The sequence below is a fragment of the Prunus dulcis genome, chromosome 6 (assembly GCF_902201215.1).
Source record: "Prunus dulcis chromosome 6, ALMONDv2, whole genome shotgun sequence".
Lineage (NCBI taxonomy): Eukaryota > Viridiplantae > Streptophyta > Magnoliopsida > Rosales > Rosaceae > Prunus > Prunus dulcis.
This window is the reverse complement of record NC_047655.1, coordinates 28,200,434-28,219,713: the sequence shown is the minus strand read 5'-3', so window position 1 is coordinate 28,219,713 and position 19,280 is coordinate 28,200,434. Positions and strand designations below refer to the sequence as shown.

General features: G+C 35.4%; 2 protein-coding genes across 5 annotated transcripts; one reads left to right on the top strand and one right to left on the bottom strand.

The window, feature by feature from the left end:
• Positions 1 to 9,456: 9,456 nt before the first annotated feature.
• On the top strand, positions 9,457 to 11,010 carry LOC117630613 (pentatricopeptide repeat-containing protein At4g26680, mitochondrial-like). The gene is made up of 2 exons (XM_034363312.1): positions 9,457 to 9,645; positions 10,405 to 11,010. Exons 1-2 carry the CDS (start codon positions 9,457 to 9,459, stop codon positions 11,008 to 11,010), a joined length of 795 nt encoding a protein of 264 aa, XP_034219203.1.
• Positions 11,011 to 11,306: 296 nt separating this feature from the next.
• On the bottom strand, positions 11,307 to 16,282 carry LOC117633214 (exosome complex component RRP42-like). Of its 4 annotated transcripts, none has more exons than XM_034366927.1 (9): positions 16,151 to 16,272; positions 15,045 to 15,127; positions 13,234 to 13,361; positions 13,002 to 13,058; positions 12,767 to 12,859; positions 12,387 to 12,465; positions 12,112 to 12,236; positions 11,805 to 12,014; positions 11,307 to 11,717 (listed from the first exon to the last, which is right to left on the bottom strand). In XM_034366927.1, exons 3-9 carry the CDS (start codon positions 13,357 to 13,359, stop codon positions 11,478 to 11,480), a joined length of 930 nt encoding a protein of 309 aa, XP_034222818.1. In that variant the 5' UTR covers positions 13,360 to 13,361; positions 15,045 to 15,127; positions 16,151 to 16,272; the 3' UTR covers positions 11,307 to 11,477. The 4 variants fall into 4 exon arrangements, with proteins under 4 accessions (XP_034222818.1, XP_034222821.1, XP_034222819.1 ...); XM_034366930.1 differs by having other exon boundaries at positions 11,805 to 11,948; positions 16,151 to 16,271; XM_034366928.1 differs by lacking the exon at positions 15,045 to 15,127 and having other exon boundaries at positions 16,151 to 16,282.
• Between the last annotated feature and the right edge of the window lie 2,998 nt (positions 16,283 to 19,280).

The window sequence follows — 19,280 nt, the reverse complement described above, 5'->3', positions numbered from 1 at the left end:
ATGAGTTGGAAAATTGGATCCCATTCATTCATGCATTAGAAAACAAAGTTTTCTTCCCTGCTACATCTAATATAAAGTACACCATTGTTCTTCAATCCTACCGTGCATCCAATATTCTTTCTCAAGGAAGAGAGAATCAGAAAATGAAATCCCAGAAGTTTCTTTTGGTTCTCGTTGCTGCCATGGCTGTATCTGCCCTTTTAGTAACCTCAAGTATTCTTTCTATCTCTCTCACTACTAGTTTTTCCAAATGAAGCTATGGCACCTAACATTTTGCATTTTTTTCGACTTGGTCGCATGCAATTGATCTTGTTTTTGCAAAACATCATGCGACTGACAGAGTTGGGAAAAAAGAGTTGCATTGTAAAAAACCAGAAACTACAATGCTGTTGCAGCCGGTAAAGAAGACAGACAGAGAGATCAACCTTATCATCTTCCTCTTACTTTTTAAATATATAATAAAATCTTCATATTTCAAAATGAGCATGCTGTTGCATATACCGTTTTCTTTTTGAAGTGAAGATTCTGCAAATATATATATATATATATTATTTCAGAACTAGGAACTAGGAACTATATATTATTTCTGCAATGTAAAAATAATTACAAAATCTTTCAAGAACACAAGCAAACATCATTTTCTTCTTAGCTAATGGTGAATCAAAGAAAATTTAAAAGAAACAAGACTGCTGTGCTGGACATCCCCAAAAAGAATGATCGACAGATGCAAGACCTTGAAGGGCATTAAAGATCTTGAAGGCCTATCTTTTGAGGTGCCATTTGTGAAAATCCCACATCGAAAATTCACACTCCTATAAAGGTGTTTGTAAACAAAGCACAATGATAGTTTGGCATGTATGGTTAACATTGGAGATTTGGGCTAATGGGCAAGGCTTTGGATATCATTAATAATAATTATATTAATCAAAGACTCTTGGCACATTACAATTTAAAAGTTCGGGCACTATACTATATTTTTTAAATATAGATAGTATTTTTATTCAATAATATGTGAGTGTATACGTGTGTTAAACATGAAAAACACGTACGTACATGTATAATACGTAACCTTCGAGGTCTCTAAATGTAGTTATTAAGCCCTTCAAGACCTTAATTAAAGTAATTCAAGGACTTCAAATATATTTTCACATTGAACTTCAAGTACTTACTAATTAAAGTAATTCAAAAGGGCTAAGATACAAATTAATTACATATATCAAATTAAAGAAGTGGGCCAAAAAAAAAAATCAAAAGTTAAGAAACTAATTTAATATTTACAAAATTAGCTACGTTAGCAGAGTACGGCCGTGCGGCTATACTATCTATATACATAATAGGGATCCACCCAGCGCTTATGCGCCACGTGTCAAACCACGCGGCTGTACTGTTTTTAAAATTTAAAAAAAAAAAAAAAGGATAGAAACGAGTAGAGCCGTGCGGCTATACTATATTTTAAAAAAATTAAAAATCGAGGGATCCACTCAGCACCTAGGCGCCACGTGTGAAACCACGCGGCCATACTGTTTTTAAAATTTTAAAAAAAGGTTAGAAACGTGTACAGCCGCACGGCTATACAATTCTTAAAAAAAATTAAAAATCTAGTATAGCCGTGCGGCTATACTATTTATATACATAATACGGATCCGCCAATCACCTAGGCGCCACGTGTCAAACCATACAGCTGCACTGTTTTTAAATTTTTTTTTTCAAAAAGGTAAGAATTGAATACAGCCGCAAGGCTATACTAATTTTTTTAAAAATTAAGATATCGAGTATAGCCGCGTGGCCATACTATTTATATACATAATAGGGATCCACCCAGCGCCTAGGCGCCACGTGTCAAACCACGCGGCTGTACTGTTTTTAAAATTTTTTTAAAAAAGGTCAGAAACGAGTATAGCCGCGCGGCTATACTACTTTTTAAAAAAATTTAAGAAATCGAGTACAGCCGAACGGCTATACTATTTATATACATAGTAGGGATCCACCCAGCGTCTAGGCGCCACGTGTCAAACCACGCGGCTGCAGTGCTTTAAAAATTATAAATAAAAAAAAGGTTAAAAATGAGTATAGCCGTGCGGCTATACTATTTTTAAAAAAATTTAAAAAACCGAGTATAGCCAGGCGGCTGTACTATTGATATACATAATAGGGATCCACCCAGCACCTAGGTGCCACGTGTCAAACCATGCTGCCGTACTGCTTATAAAATTAAAAAAAAAAAAAATGTTATAAACGAGTATAGCCGACCGGCTATATTATTTTTTAAAAAAATTAAAAAATCCATTATAGCCGTGCGGCTAAACTATTTACATACATAATAGGGATCCACCCAGCGCCTCGGCGCCACGTGTCAAACCACGCGGCTGTACTGTTAAAATTTTTTTTTTTAAAAAGGAAAGAAACGAGTATAGCCGCGCGGCTATACTACTTTTTTAAAAAAATTAAGAAATCGAGTACAGCCGCGCGGCTCTACTATTTATATACATAATAGGGATCCACCCAGCGTCTAGGCGTCACGTGTCAAACCACGCGGCTGTAGTGTTTTAAAAACTAAAACAAAAACAAAAACGTTAAAAACGAGTATAGCCGGCCGGCTATACTATTTTCAAACAAAATTTATAATATCGAGTATAGCCGGCCGGCTAGACTATTTATATACATAATAGTGATCCACCCAGCCCCTAGGCGCCACGTGTCAAACCACGCGGCTGTACTGTTTTTAAAAATTTAAAAAAAAAGGAAAGAAACGTGTATAGCCGGGCGGCTATACTACGTTTTAAAAAAAATTTAACAAATCGAGTACAGCCGTGCGGCTATACGTATATACATAATAGGTATCCACCCAGCATGTAGGCGCCACGTGTCAGACCACGCGGCTGTAGTGTTTTAAAAAATAAAAAAAAAGGTTATAAACGAGTATAGCCGTGCGGCTATACCGTTTTATAAAAAACATTAAAAAATCTCGTATAGCCGCGCGGCTATACTATTTATATACATAATGGGGATCCACCCATCACGTAGGCGCCACGTGTCAAACCATACGGCTGTACTATTTTTAAAATTTAAAAAAAAAAGGTTATAAACGAGTATAGCCTGGCGGCTATACTATTCGTAATACACCCGGCTATACTATTTGTAATACACAAAAGGGATCCGCCCAGCACTAGGCGCCACGTGTCAAAATAGTAAAGCCAGCCGGCTATACTATTTTTATAAAAAAAATTGGTCAAAAAGGGGTATAGCCGGGCGGCTATACTAATTTTATATTTTAAAAAGGGTCAATAATGTTTTTTTTTTTAAATTTTCTTTTTAGTAATTAAATAATGTCTTAGCCTGATTTAATTACTTGAATTAGTAATTATGTTCTAACTATTATTTATCTAGTGAATAATTAGTATTAAATATTTTAATTAACTTCATAAATGATATTACTTAATATATATATATATATATCTTGCATTTTTGTTAGAACAAGTAAGAAATAATCTTAGCCTCTCACATTCATTGATAGTTAGTAAAATACGAAAGGGAAAAAAATAAGAATTAAATACGTATGTGTTTTGTTCGGCAAAATCTTGGCACATTACAACTTTAAAGTTCGGGCACTATACTGTATTTTGTAAATATAGATAGTATTTTTATTCAATAATATGTGAGTGTATACGTGGGTTAAACATGAAAAACACGTACGTACATGTATAATACGTAACCTTCGAGGTCTCTAAATGTAGTTATTAAGCCCTTCAAGACCTTGATTAAAGTAATTCAAGGACTTCAAATATATTTTCACATTGAACTTCAAGTACTTACTAATTAAAGTAATTCAAAAAGGCTAAGATACAAATTAATTACATATATCAAATTAAAGAAGTTGGCAAAAAAAAAATCAAAAGTAAATAATCTAATTTAATATTTACAAAATTAGCTAGGTTAGCAGAGTATAGCCGTGCGGCTATACTATTCTTAAATTTTTTTTAAAAATCTAGTATAGCCGGCCGGCTATACTATTTATATACATAATAGGGATCCACCCATCGCCTAGGCGCCACGTGTCAAACCACGCTGCTGTACTGTTTTTAAAATTTAAAAAAAAAAAGGTTAGAAACGAGTATAGCCGGGCGGCTATACTAATTTTTAAAAAAATTTAAGAAATCGAGTATAGCCATAATAGGGATCCACCCAGCGCCTAGGCGCCACGTGTCAAACCATGCGGCTGTACTGTTTTTAAAATTAAAAAAAAAAAAGGTTAGAAACGAGTACAGCCGTTCGGCTATACTATTTTGTTTTAAAATTAAAAAAATCTAGTGTAGGCGAGTGGCTATACTATTTATAAACATAAAAGGGATCCACCCAACACATAGGCACGACGTGTCAAACCATGTGGCGGTACTGTTTGTAAAAAATTAAAAAATATATATATAAATAAAAAAGGTTAAAACCGAGTATAGCCGGCCGGCTATACTATTTTTTTTTAAAAAATGTAGCAATGTAGTATAGCCGGGCGGCTATACTATTTATATGAATAAAAGGGATCCACCCTGCCCCTAGGCGCTACGTGTCAAAATCGTAAAGCTAGGCGGTTGTACTTTTTAATATAGAAAAATGGAAAAAATTAGTGTAACCGGCCGGCTGTACTAATTTTATCTTTTAAAAGGGGTCAATAATGTTTTTTTTTGAAAAATTTCTTTTTAGTAATTAAATAATATCTTACCTGATTTAATTACTTGAATTTGTAATTATGTTCTAACTATTATTGCTCTAGTGAATAATTAGTATTAAATATTTTAATTAACTTGATAAATCATATTACTTAATATATTTCTTGCATTTTTGTTAGAACAAGTAAGAAATAATCTTAGCCTCTCACATTCATTCATACTTAGTAAAATATGGAAGGGAAAGAAATACGAACTAAATACGTACGTGTTATATTCGGGAAAATCGTGTATGCAAAAGAATGAACATTATTAATTTGAAAATTCAGACTTATTTAATTATTATTTCTTTAGTGAATAATTAAATACTTTAATTAACTTAATAAATTTTAATTATTATTATTATTTAATTAATATTTATATTATAATTATTCACTAGGTAAATAGTAATTAAAAAAGAGAAATCAAGATTATGCTACTCAAGGGATATATCCGGGCGGCTATATTTTTAAAATATTCTCTTTCAAATATCCTTTTCAAAATTTTCTTTTTTATTCATTAAATAATATCTTAGCGTTGTTTAAATACTTTCATTAGTGATTACGTTTTAATTATTATTTCTTTAGTGAGTAATTAGCATTAAATATTTTAATAAAAATCCTAGAAATTTAATTTTAGTACCCAAAATATTTTAGTATTCCAAAAATGGATTTTAGCCTCGAAACTTAAATCCACGTCACAACGTGATTCGATAATATCAACTGCTTGTTGGAATTTGATTGAAATGCATGAACTTGAGTCCCACATTGGAAAAGAAGAGAAAGTATCTACTCCTTAGTAGGCTTATGGTTAGGGTTTGAGGCTTAAGAAAGGTTTGGGAACAATTTTGGAAGCTAGGGCTTTTGGTTCGAGACTTGGATTTATCCAAACTAATTTTGTGAAAACAAAGTCCATAAATAATTACTAATCATTAAGTAATTTATGAAATGAGCAAAATATATAAATATTCACTAAAGAAATAATAATTAAACATAATTACCAATTAAAGTAATTAAAAAAGAGGCTATGATATTACTTAATTACATATATTAAAGAATTCGAATTATTTAAAGAGTATAGACGCACGGTTATACTATTAAACTAAATATAATTAAAGGGTATAGCCGCCCGTCTATACTATTAAAATATTCGAAGCATATAGCTGATCAACTATACAATTAAAATATTCGGATGTATTCAAGAGGTATAGTCGCGCTGCTATACTATCGAATATTCGAATGTATTCAAATAGTATATACTATTAAAATATTCAAATATATTGAAAGAGTATAGCCGCGCGGCTGTACTATTAAAATATTCGAATGTATTCAATGGGTATAGCCGTGCGGCTATACTATTAAAATATTCGAATATATTTAAAGAGCATAGCCGTACGGCTATAATATTAAACTATTATAACCAAAGAGTATAGCCGCGTGGCGGTACTATTAAATATTCCAATATATTTAATAGGGGTGGTTATGGTTCGGTAACCGCCAATTTTTGCCCAAACTGCAAACCGACCGACTATTTGCAGTATGGTGATTTTTGAAACCGCAAAAAGCAGTCGGTTACCGTAAATTAGCAATTTAAAACCACAAGTTCTCTTTGTGTCATAAAAATCCAATCTTCCACATTTTAGGTCTAGTTTTGATGCTTATTTTGAAGCATTTTGAGTTCAAGCATACTTTAACCCAAAAATATAAATTCACAACCTAAAGAAATAAATTCACAACCTCAACTTCTCAAGCATATATAAATTCACAACCTCCTCAACTTCTCAAGCATTCACAACCTAAAGAAAATTAAAGTTACAATTCCAAGCATTCCAATTAAAGTTAAACTTCTCAAGCAAAATGAAATGCAATGCAAAATGAATTAAAGTTACAACCCAAAGGAAAAATCCAATTCAAAGTTAATTAAAGTTACAAATTAAAAGGAAAATGCAATGCACCAAAGTTACAAACTCAAGTGTTGGTGGTGGTGAGTGGATTTGAAGGACCCCACCAATGCTATCTACAAATAAAACAACATAAGTTTAGTATATTTTATTATAAGAAGAAGCATAAATAACATAAGTATAAATAAACTATTTACTTACAAGATAAGTGGTCTTGTTATACAACGGCTACGATTAAACAATAAAATGCAATTTTTATTTTTTAAAAAATATAGTCGTGGTTTGCGGTAACCGCAAGTTGTGAAAATCAAATACCGCAACCGCAACCGCAAATGAGGTTCAGTTCTTCATACCGCAAATGAGGTTCGGTTCTTCATACTGCAAATGCGGTTCTATTGAGGTGAAATGTCAGTTGGTTTTTGCGGTTTTTGGGTCTAAAATGCCACCCCTAGTATTTAACATGTATAGCCGCACGCTATACAATTTTCTGAAACCCTCCTTTGCCTTTTGTTTTTGAGCAGGAACAGAATGATGGGCCTGAGTAAGAATTATGTCCAGCAAAGCAGTCTTGTTTCTGATAAATTTTCTTTGATTTACCATTAGCTAAGAAGAACATGAAGATTTTGTTATTATTTTTACATTGCGGAAGTATCCAGTTTCCTTGTTCTGAAATAGTATATATAAAATCCTCAGGAAAACAAAAACCAACAACATCAACCTTCGGTCCCCAATCTGCCAAACAAGTAAAACGTAGACAATATCAGCAAATAATCAGCAGCATACTCTATTCTCATTTGGTCATGCTGGTCTATTTCTACCACATCAAATCATATTCCTGAGGCTTCTGCAATATTATCAGCATACTATTGCTAGAACAAGAAGAAGCCCATGTAATAAGATATGCTTAATAATCCAAAACCACCATGAGGATTCTGAAATGACCATGTATCTCTATCATATCTTCAGCAAGAAATTAACAAAAAATAGTCTGAGTAATGGCAGAAGGCATCTTCTGGTACTCTTTTTCCATATTAAATGAAATTAGGACTTTAATTCACTTCTAATGAAATAAATTACCTCGAAGATTCATAAACTAGTGGAGGGATCTTTAGTAGACAGTAGATTGCGAAATTATTCACATACATTTTTAGCCAACGAGATTATCAACATACTTTAAAGTGCAAAACAAGTAAGAAACAAGGTGAAGAGTAGTAAGGAAATCCACAAGGAAAAAAAAATAGTAACAAGCTCTGCGAGTTCATACTTGAACTGCATCAAGTGGCATCAGAGCGTCCTTTCTGCATTTTGCATCCTTGCTTGAGTTTAAAGCAAAGAGCTCTCACATAGCAGTTAAAAACGAGCATAGCCCTGGACAAAGCAAAAATGATGCGCTTTGATGAGAAAAGTAGCAACTTCTATTGTACAGAAATTGGTCGAATTGCAAGCCACTTTTATATTCAATGATCAAGTGTTGAAACATAAAAATACACTAGAATTTTCAGCATTAATATTTAAAAGGCTATACTATTTAAATTACAGTTTCTGAGAGTGAATCCAGAAGCAGGACTCTTCTTGTTTGATTCTAGTTATCACCGATGTATTAGTGAGCAGAATTTTACAGCCTGCGTATTGAACTGCAGAATGGTAGATGCTACAAGAAGGTTTCTTTTTCCTTAGGCTCTCCTTTGTGTAATGTATGTATTCGAATGGTTATTTAACTGATTGATATTTTTTCTGCCAGGTTGTTGACTCACTCAGGCAAGGTTAACATGCAATGGTATTCGTTCATTCCCGAAAGGACACAGCAACAACAGCGCAGAAATTGGTTTACGTTTATATTCCATCTTCTTTTGTATGATACGTTTCCATATTATAGCCGCAAGGCTCGACTCTATAAATAGAAATTATAAACGTACAGCCGCCTTTCTAATTGCGTTCGAATATTTTTAAAGTACAGCCGGTCGGATATACTCTTGAAATATATTCAAACCAGCACGAAGCTTGCACTCGCAGAGGACGGAACTTTCTATCGCAGTCACTGCTTCGTCCTCCGGGTTCGGCACCGAAAAAAGACCCAACCAGCCTAGGCGCCTGCCTAGCTACTACCTAGCCGCCTAGCCACCGCCTAGCTACTACCTAGCTGCCTAGCCACCGCCTAGCCGCCTAGCCGCCCGCCTTGGCCGACTTTTCGAACACTGCGATTGACTGAAAGTCTGAAACCCGAAATTGAAAAAATTTAGCTGCAAATTTGAGATTGGCCCGCCTTATATTCTTCTCTCTTCGCACTGACGACATGGCGCAGAAGAAAAAAAATACAAAATTTGCTGACCTGGTGTGTGTCTTCTGTGGAAGGAAATGATGAAGTTGTCCTATCATGGAGTTTCTATGGTCTTGCCAATAACAAGGTTCCGTGAATGGCATGCGTTAGGCTACTTGAATTCAAATTGATTCTGAAGTTTAAACATTTCTGTGAATGGCATGCGTTTAGCTTCTCTTGCTTTGCTTATTCTTTAATATGCAAATGGCATTTATGCTTGTACCTCACTGCCTGTGTTTTAGGCGGAGAACGTTAGTACAATTTTTGTTTGCCGCATTCCTCGTAATAGTGATTCACTATTTCAGAGTAGTCGAAATCCGTCTTTTGCCCTTCAGCTATCATTGTTGTGTTGCTACTCATAACTGTATTAACTATATGACTCATGACTTGCTGTTTAGTTAATTGGATATTCTTCCTTAACATATGCAGGTTTTTCTGTGTTGAAATGAGACTGAACATATAGTGGAATAAATACAAATTTCATGTGAAAAATGCGGTCCAAGCGTTTGGAATTGCAGCAAGATTTCTTTATGAAAGCTTAAATGTCAGGAAGCAAAGTGTTGTTAACGTATAAGCGAAAGCGGCAGTCAAGAACAGATCCTGTACAGGTACATGAGTGCCGTATTTCACTTTTTGCTGCTCCCGATGATACTTCTTTAAGCAAACCACCAGACTTGAAAGTTCATTTGATTGATAAGCGTTCATCAGAAAATTACAACAGAAATTATGCGGTGAGATTTTAGAAAGTTGGAACCTGTTCACTTTTTTTAGTTTGTTTCATAGGGATATATGTTGTATGTCAATCATCTTTATGTAGATAATTTAATAATCCATCCTTCCCTATTTTTCCTCTAATAATTTTGTTCTTGAAAAAAATACTGAAAAGAAAAAGGTTTTTAAGGGATTACCAGATACCACCAGAATGTGCCCTATTCAACCGACCCTTGAAAGCGTATCTAGTTGAGATGAACATTTAGAAATTAAGATCCACTATACGCAGGACCACAATCATCTCCAGTGCACATGTATCTGCTTTGGTGGGAAATTTTTTTCTTTGTAAGAATAAAAGAAATCGGGAACAAATCCAATCATCGAAACACTAGATTTATGAGTACAATTTATAGGAAAATTTTCTTGACGCCTGAAAGATATAGTTGGTATAAGTTTAAAACTTGGATCTCGGTCATGCATTAGATACAAATATCTTCTCTGTCACACGTCAATTAAGTATGCAGCTATGCAGGACTACGATCATCTTCATGGGATGTTTTGCATTATGCAAAGCCAAACAATTCAAAGGCGGGAATTGCATTGTACAAACCCAGCAACTACAATGTTGTTGCAGCCCCAAGAAAAAGACAGACACAGAGACAAGATTAAAATGATTATTCGAGAGCCACACATGATCATGATCTTCCTTGTACTTTTTAAATGAGGTTTTATTAATTTCTTCAAATAAATAATGAAATCTCCATTTTTTTGCATTGTAGACTAGAGTCGCGAACACCATGCTATTTCATATTAGGTTCGAACGAGTTCAGTTCAGAATCATATTATACACGTTCAAGTTGCAGCGCCCAACTTTCCATCTCGCTGCTTCTTCTGCTCCGACTTATAATGCTGATTTCCTGACTTATAATGCATTGATTTTGGGACTCTGCAAGGAGGGTAAGATAAAGAAAGCTGCTTATCTGGTTAAAGAACTTGATAGAAAGCGCTTTGTCCCAAATGCCGCAACCTTTTCTGCCCTTATTGAGGGGCAGTGTGTGAGAAAGAACTCGGACCGTGCCTTCGAGTTATGTAAAAGCATGATAAGGAGTGGTTATCATCCTGATGAGCATACTTTTAAAATGCTGATATCTAGCTTCTGCAATAACGGGGATTTTGATGGAGCAGTCGAAGTCTTGAAAGAAATGTTTGAGAGATCTTTTTCTCTGGATTCAAGCATCTTATCTGATTTATGTCTAGGACTATACAGATGCGGGAACGATAAAATGTTAAAATTGTTATGCAGTGGGATGGAAGCTAGACGACTCATCCCTCAAGGTTTTGACATGGCAAAGATTATATCCTCTGGAGTAGTGGAAGAGAACTGAACATTCGGAAATAACATGTAAAGGTGTACATTGTTTTCCTTGTACCTTTCAAAGAAAAGGTTCTACATTGTTTCGGATAGGGATTATTGCTCAAGTTGTAAGAGGCCTCTGTTAATTGGTTTACTTATTTAACTCCCCTTCTCTTGAGGCATGCAACTTGAGCTTGTTCCAGATAAATTCATGCAAAAAATCCTCTCTTTGTTTTAAACAAGCCCTTAAACATGGTTCCAGACGACATAACTGTGGTAGATTGTAAGTCTAATTGAAGAATTAATTAGTGCATCAATGCAAAATAATATCAGCAAAGCAAAAGACCCATACTAATTTTGGTTAAATGGTGCCAAATACGCATACAACAAATCAAACGTTCTCATCAGCTTTAAGTGAAATTATCAGCATTACAATTTTCATATACCTAGGACCCACTCGAACCCACCTACTTAAATGTATCAGAGGTTCTAATTATGTCACGACTCCTCTTCGCCAGCTTCAGCAGCAGCTATATGAGAATCCAATGTGTTTATCAGCTGCTCACTTACTGTTTTTGCCACAGATATCATGTCAAGAATGATGCTTGGATCTAGGCCGGCACCTCCCCGTTTTGTCAACCCACAAATGTGGCCTTGCCTATTCATGGAAATAGAAACAGCCAAGCACATTTGTGATTCCTCTTCTGAAGTGGCATCTACAATATAGTGCCTGCCTACCTGAGAAACAGATGGGAAGGAATCAATACAGGGCAATAAACATTTGCAGTTTGCAGAAGGACAGAAGAGATGGTTAAATCATGTCACCTTTGTTAATGTAACTATGACAGGGACCCTAGATGTGTCAAATTGCAGAAATTCCTCATCGCTTACGTCAACCTCTGGTTGCTCATCGCCTGATGCACCAGCTGCAACATTTACTTTTGGGATGCCTGTATTGCTCAAAGCAGCCTTGGGGAACATCAGTTTCTTTAAAAGATAAGTCATGCCACTGGACTTTTCTTTGGCCACATAATACTAAACTTTACCAACAGCCAGAAAACTCTTCAGTTGTCCTTATTTGCAGAACAGAAATTAATTAAGCATGTCAAAACAAATAAGAATTATCAAGTACCTTTATAGCAGCACCAAGGGCATCTAGCAGATTCCCATCTGAACTAACAACAAGGCCGTCGATGTAAAGATCCCAACAGATCTTTCCTTCCACAACTACCAGAGAGGAGAGATCAATTCCAGCACCTGGGAGAAACAAAGACATCTATATATATTATCGACTTTGCAGTTATATGAAAATGCATGTACAACTGAGAAATATGAATTGCCAAAAGAGATAATACATAAATGTCACAACAAATTTATTATGCTTAGCTCTTCAATAAGAATACAGACCAGATCCACTTTTACCACCCAAGAGACAACGTTGAAGAGCAACTGAGAGTTCTGCTGACAGCTCCTCACCCCCTCTACCCTGTAGAAATGTAACAAAACAACAGCATTACAAAAATAATAAACACATAGGTCCTGCAAAGGAAAAATAGACATTCAACCTTTGCAATGTACACCAACAAGAAAAGTTCAGATTTCCTAATAGGATTAGAAGAATAGACAAAAAATGAGCAGAATACGATATTTAGTTCCCTCGTATTTTATCAGAGCATGAATTCCACTAAATCAATAGTTATACTTTCTACAGGATCTTGCAGAAACCAAGATGTAAGCCTCAATTGACAAAGTAAAACATGAGAAGGAAGCGGATAATACTTGTTAACCTCAAACATTGGTGCTGCAGTGGGACTGCAATCAACATTCACAACGACCTTTCCTTTGTCAGGTTGCAACGCATTCGGCCTTCCAAGTTCTGCCTGCACTCATTCAAATTTACCAGAAAATATGATATTAAGAACAGCAGGTGCTATTTAAATAATTAGACTAACAAACAACATAAATTTAGTCATAACATTCTAAAAGCACTAGTATGAGCTTAAGACCAAGACTAAATGATACCTTCACACAGGCAATGACATCTGTGGCACCCATCCTGACCCTTGCTGAACCATTTGCCTGCATGGACGCCATCAAGAACAGGGATTATAACAAAGTAAGTAAAATTTCACGTCACCCAGGAAAATCTATACTTGAAAATTCAAAACCTGGTTTAGGCAAAACAAGGCAAAAAAAAAAAAGAAAAAAAAAAAAGGCACATCCTTTCAAAAGAAACATATGAAAGAATATTAACCTGGGAAATGACTCCAGTTTCAACATAGATGGGCCGAATTGTCAATCTTTTTCGGCCATCAGATCGAAGATCCTGAGCAATGCCACCCTGTATAAAATGCTTTTCTCCTATGGATAGTCCCACCATTTCTGAACATGTAATATAAAAAACGTTTATGATACAATTAACTTAATAGATATCAGGAGACAACAGAAGAAAAAGAAAAAAAACTTAACACTTAGCAAAGAGAAAACCTACATTCTACGGTGTGCTAAATCAAGGTGAACAATTAAGTCTAAGCAAAGGCAATCACTGTGAATGCTCACATATCAATAAAGAGCAAAGAGAATTGGCTGACCAGATGGGTTCAACCAAGCAACCAACTAGCTATCACTTCACAACCACAATTATCTAAAAAATTGGTGCCCAACTAATCCCATCTATGCAAAAATTTGCCAACTTTCCAATGAACACTAACAAACAAAGAGAAATAATTACCGAGCAGAGATGATGCTGACAAAGGCCTAATGAATGAGAGAAGGCTGTGTTGGTGGCGGTGGTGGCATTGCTGAGGCTGAGAGAGATATGGAGGGAAAGGCTGTTAGGGGCTAGGGTTAGGGATTTCCAAAATCAAATTAGGGCAATTTGACACCTTCTTCAAGTGACTTAGTGACCACTTTTCTTTTTCTCTTTATTTTTTTCCCTATTATTTCTTTTAGCGGGAATGCCTACCTTTGCTTGCTCGTCTTATTATGCTCTTCTTCCTAACTCATCATGCATACTTTCATATAAGTAATACCTCAGTGATTATTTTCGTTAGGTTCAGAGGAATTTCTTTAACCTAATCCTTCAATCGTCATGCATACTTTCATATAAGTAATATCCTCATTATAAAAAAGAGTTAGGCTTGCTGTCTAAGTTTCCCTTGTTTCCCTACATATACTCAAATAATATGTGGGAATTTTGGCAGACTGGATGAGAGGAAACATAGGAAGGATTTCAAACTTGAAAGAAATCTGCTATACCCTGACCCTTTTGACAAGAACCTCTCACCCGAAGAGAGAGAAATATATCACCGCTTCAAGGTTTTCATGCGGTTCCACTCAAATGAAGAGCAGAAGGAATTGCTCAAGAGTATCATTAAGGAACAACAGATTTTCAAAAGGATACTAGATCTTCAGGTCTGATGCATGCCTCACACTTGACTTCTATTTCTGTTACCTTATTTCCCTCTATACATGGTATATACTATGACTGTTGGTTGCTCCAGTTCAGTAAGTAATGGTAACAACACTAGATTAAGTGATTGACAAGGGTGACATTATGCTTGTCGCATGGTTTTACATCGTTCTAAGTAAAAAGAAACATGGCTTCCCACAATTAACATGACTAACAAGCTCATGTTGGATGGCTTCTGCTTTGCATTCATTATGCAGGATGCTAGAACTGCTGGCTGTAGGACAGCTGCTGAAGCAAGCAGATACCTTGAGGAGAAGAGGAAGAAGAAAACTGAAGAAAGTTCCTTAAGGATCAAAGAAAGCTCTCAGGCAGGTCTAAGTGGTAAAGGCTTGCAGATCAGTCCTTGGGGACCCTTTAAGGGATCCACGGGTCTGCATCCTGTTAGCAAGGACTCATTTTAACTACGCAAGCTATTTCCAGCTCCTTGGACTATTGGGATATCACTGGGCCATTCGGGGCCGATTTACTCTCCCAAACCGTAAGAATGCCAATCTCAGAGTCTAATGCTTTAGCGTAGAAAGCGAATTCTGTTTGTTGATATGTTTTTTAATACATGCAGGAACAAAGACTTTGCAGTGAGATGAGAATCCTACCTTCACATTATCTGAACATGCTGCAGACCATCTCCACAGAAATTCCGAATGGCAATGTTAAGAAGAAATCTGATGCCCATATTCTGTTCAAGATTGAACCATGCAAAGTTTATAGGGTTTACGATATGCTTGTGAAAAAGGGAATGGCTCAAGCATAGTTATGTGTACAGTTGTATTTGTTACTTGAAAGTAAAAAAAGCCCATTTTGTTCAGCTATCTTGGCAATAAGCCCAGGCTATTTTAATAATATCCCAGATATATAAAATTCCTATTTACACAAAACTCATAAACAAAAGAAAGATTACTGCCATTGTTTATGTTGATTTGGCCAAAACAAAAATTATAAATTTCATGCAGCAAAAGGATCATTCATAATCAAAATAAACATCTGGACGAAGAATACTACATGACTAGACTGGTAAAGGCAAATGGGAAATACCAATTACAATTACCCACCATATTTATACATATCAAGTAAACTCGAATTTTTTTATATACTTATAATGTATTTACGCCTGAAAAATGGTAGATGCTAATTAAAACAATAACAAAAGGGAAGCATTGCAAATATTCACTACAAAAAAACAAAAACAAAATTTTGGTTTTTGGTTTTTTCTCATAGAACCCAATTCACTACAAGTCAATAAAATGATTTTAATAAAAAGTACAAAAGAAAGTCCCAGAACCTGAACAAACTAGGCGAGAGAGAGAGAGAGAGAGAGAGAGAGAGAGAGATGAATTAAACTTACTCCTAGAATGGAACAAATGCAAAATAAAGTACAAAAGAGAGAGAGAATTGGGTTCCATTCTAGAACAAATGCAAAAAAAATTAAGAAGTTGTATAATCTCTAAAGGTGGAAGGAAACAAAGCCCGATGTTGCCTCAGCTCAATCTGCTCAGGAAGAACCTTTTCATCTTCATCTCACCCAAAATCAGTTTTTTCCGTGTTATATTCCATATTTACCCGCAATGGACGAACTATAACTAAATCAATTAAAAAAACGAGAGCATAGAAAAAGAAATAGAAGCAGATAAACAAACTCAAAATAAGGAAGAAAGAGAGAGAGAGAGATGACATCAACTATGTTTTTCGACGGAGTTGTTACCTGTGATGACGGCGGTGAGGGCTAGCGCCTTCCTTGTGTAGAAGAAGACCGAGTGGTGAAGTTGGTTTAGCTCCTTTGCTCTGTAGTGCTTTGTGCCTTGTAGTTTGGGTCTATACCCACCAAGCCCAACATGTTTCCAACCCAACGCAAATGCAATACTTTATTTATTTTTGGCCTTTTTGAAAGAAGGCAAGTACTCGCTGTCATTGTCAGCTGACTAAAACAAAAAAACAGAGTTGAACAATTGACAAGATCCCAGTGTAAGCTTAATTAAGGGCTTCAAACTCAATCCTAGAGGAACTCAAACTCATGTGCACAAGTAGAAATCATAATCAAACAATGCTAGTCCATTGATTATTAACTGTAGAATTCACACCACTAGTCCATTGATTGTAGTGCTTAAGGTGATCGAGAGTTGCAGAAGATCTTGTCATTCTAACAGGCATGCCTTCATCATGTAAGTGATCGAGGTATTGTGAGTTCCCTAAAGACTGCAGCAATTTATTTTAAAAGTCTTACATTTGGTATCAGAGCCTAGTTCACAATCCCTTGAATCCTTAAGATAGATTAATTTTCGATTCAGTTCTGTTATATGCTATATCTATCATGAATTTGATTTTTGAGTGCAGAAAAGATAGCTATGGCGATCATGTTCATAGAATGGTGTTATGCAAAATGATACGGACAAAGCAGTTCAGTTTGCATTACATCTTACTGGTTCCTGGTTTTATATGATCACTGTAAGATTCCACATCAACCAACAGAGAGGGGGTGATGTGCCTTATATGTGCACACCCGTATCCATCTAGCACGAGGCCTTTTGGGAGCGCTTCGGAGTCATAGGAACTCCAAAGTTAAGCGAGTTGGGGGCTAGAGTAACCCCAGGATGGGTGACCCACTGGAAAGTTGCTCGTGAGTTCCCAGAAACAAAACCGTGAGGGCAGAGAGGGAAGCCCAAAACGGACAATATCGTGCTACGGCGGAGTTGATCCCGGAATGTGACAATCACCAAATGCATTGTAATTCATAACATGTAGAACAGTTCATGCCAAAGCAAGACTGTTCTATGTGGTTCGAATAACAATGGTATAATACAATCTATGTCTATGATACATTTGAATCATATAAACCTTTCAAGTTTTTATAAAGCTAATTCATATGGTAATCATGTGTTGGTGTTATAATAAAGAAAACATCATATACTCTGTTCAAAGATGAGAATATGAGACAGATTCGGGGATAAAGATTTTCACATTTGCATATTCAGTGAATGACAGTTTTGGATGCCCTTTCCATGAACCTCAGCTCCATAAGAACCACTTACAGGAATTAACTACAAAATAGTTGGTAAAAGTTTATAGGAATATTTTCATGACGCCTGAAAGATATATATAGTTGGTATAAGTTTAAAAGTTGGATCTCATGCAGGCTTGCAGCATTACTAATAAACCGTTGGATCTCATTCATGCAGCATTAGATACAAAAGGTTTATTCTTGGTTACGTATATATAAACCGTTGTTCTTCAATCCTTCCATGCATCCAATCCAATACGCTTTCTCAAGGACAACAAGAGAATCATAACATGAAATCCCAAAAGTTTCTTTTGGTTCTCCTTGCTGCCATGGCTGTGTCTGCCCTTTTAGCAACCTCACGTACTCTTCCTATCTCTCTCACTACCTAGTTTTTCCAAATGATTCTAACACCTAACTTTTTTTTTTCCAACTTGGTCGCATGAAATTCATCTTGTTTTTGCAAAACTTCATGTGAAGATGGGAAAAGAGTTGCATTGCATTGCAGATCAATTTTCTTTTATTTTCTTTTCCTTAATTACATCAAAATGAACAGCAACTAGTTGCTAACAGATGAAATTGATTTTATTTATGTTTGAATATTGCAGGTGCTGTGGATGAAGAAAATGTGGAGCCACAAGGTCACTCGCAGCTGATTGACCCTTTTTGCTATGGACTCTGTTCAAGCACATTTGGAGATGCAGATTGTTTTGCATTATGCAAAGCCAAACAATTCGAAGACGGGAATTGCATTGTACAAACCCAGCAACTACAATGTTGTTGCAGCCGCTAGAAAAAGACAGACACACAGGCACTGGAGGACCCAGATTTTTTTAACGGAGGTGCAATATTGACTAAGTATGAAAAATAGTTTTTCGAAATAATATAAACTTTTGTTTAATGAAGTAGAAATTGCTGGATGTTTCTTGGTTCAAGGTTAAATTATTTCTTTTAATTTCCCAACCACCACTGGCGGACCCAGAATTTTTTTAACGGAGGTGCAATATTGACCAAGTATGAAAAATAGTTTTTAAAAATAATTATTTTCTCAATATAATTTTTGGCGGCTTTTATTCCTTACACATCAAATAAGAAAATTTAATTTTATGAGATTTTAGTATGAAGTATATATTGACTTAATGAGCCATCATTTTTAGCCTAAATCGTATTTTGCACTAAAACCGATTTTTTATATTTTGATTTGGTGGGAATTTGATTTTCTAGTATTTTTATTTGAATCCAAATGGGGGGTACTTTCTTATTTACATTGTAAACTTAAGTAAATGAAGTAATATAAAAATAAATGAAAGTAAAAGGACAAAAACATTTACTTAAATGTTGAAAATAGAAATAAGGTAATCTGTACACCAGTTAAGCAAATGGACAATTTGAAACACATACAATAATTTTTCCGATTAGAGAAAGTGCAGCTGCACCTCCTTGCGCCTTAATAGATCCGCCACTGCACACAGGCAAGATTAAATTGATTATTCGAGAAAATAAAACTATGGCCACACATGAATCATGATCTTCCTTGTACTTTTTAAATGAGGTTTTATTTCTTCAAATATGTAATGAAATCTCCATTTCTTTGCAATGAAAACCATTTCTCATACTTACTCGTGATGATGACGATGCTTGCTTTATTTCACTTTCAATAATCTTAAATACCAGTCTTGGTGGCGCATTATCGTTATAGGGAGCACCACTTTCCACGTTACAGTTTGCTCACTTTGAATTTCTCTTTCACCCATTTTATGCAAACTTCTCTAACAGATTCCAGACCAACCGCAATAACCTCTCCAAACAATACAAAAAATAAGAGGGTCTTCTCAAACTC

Coding starts and splice junctions, on each gene's coding strand:
- LOC117630613 (XM_034363312.1), top strand. CDS start 9,457: ATGTCAGGAAGCAAAGTGTTGTTAACGTATAAGCGAAAGCGGCAGTCA. Junction 9,646..10,404: donor ATTACAACAGAAATTATGCG/GTGAGATTTTAG, acceptor TTTGCATTGTAG/ACTAGAGTCGCGAACACCAT.
- LOC117633214 (XM_034366928.1), bottom strand. CDS start 13,359: ATGGTGGGACTATCCATAGGAGAAAAGCATTTTATACAGGGTGGCATT. Junction 12,466..12,766: donor CTGCAGCACCAATGTTTGAG/GTTAACAAGTAT, acceptor ACATTTCTACAG/GGTAGAGGGGGTGAGGAGCT. Junction 12,015..12,111: donor CCCTTGGTGCTGCTATAAAG/GTACTTGATAAT, acceptor GGTAAAGTTTAG/TATTATGTGGCCAAAGAAAA.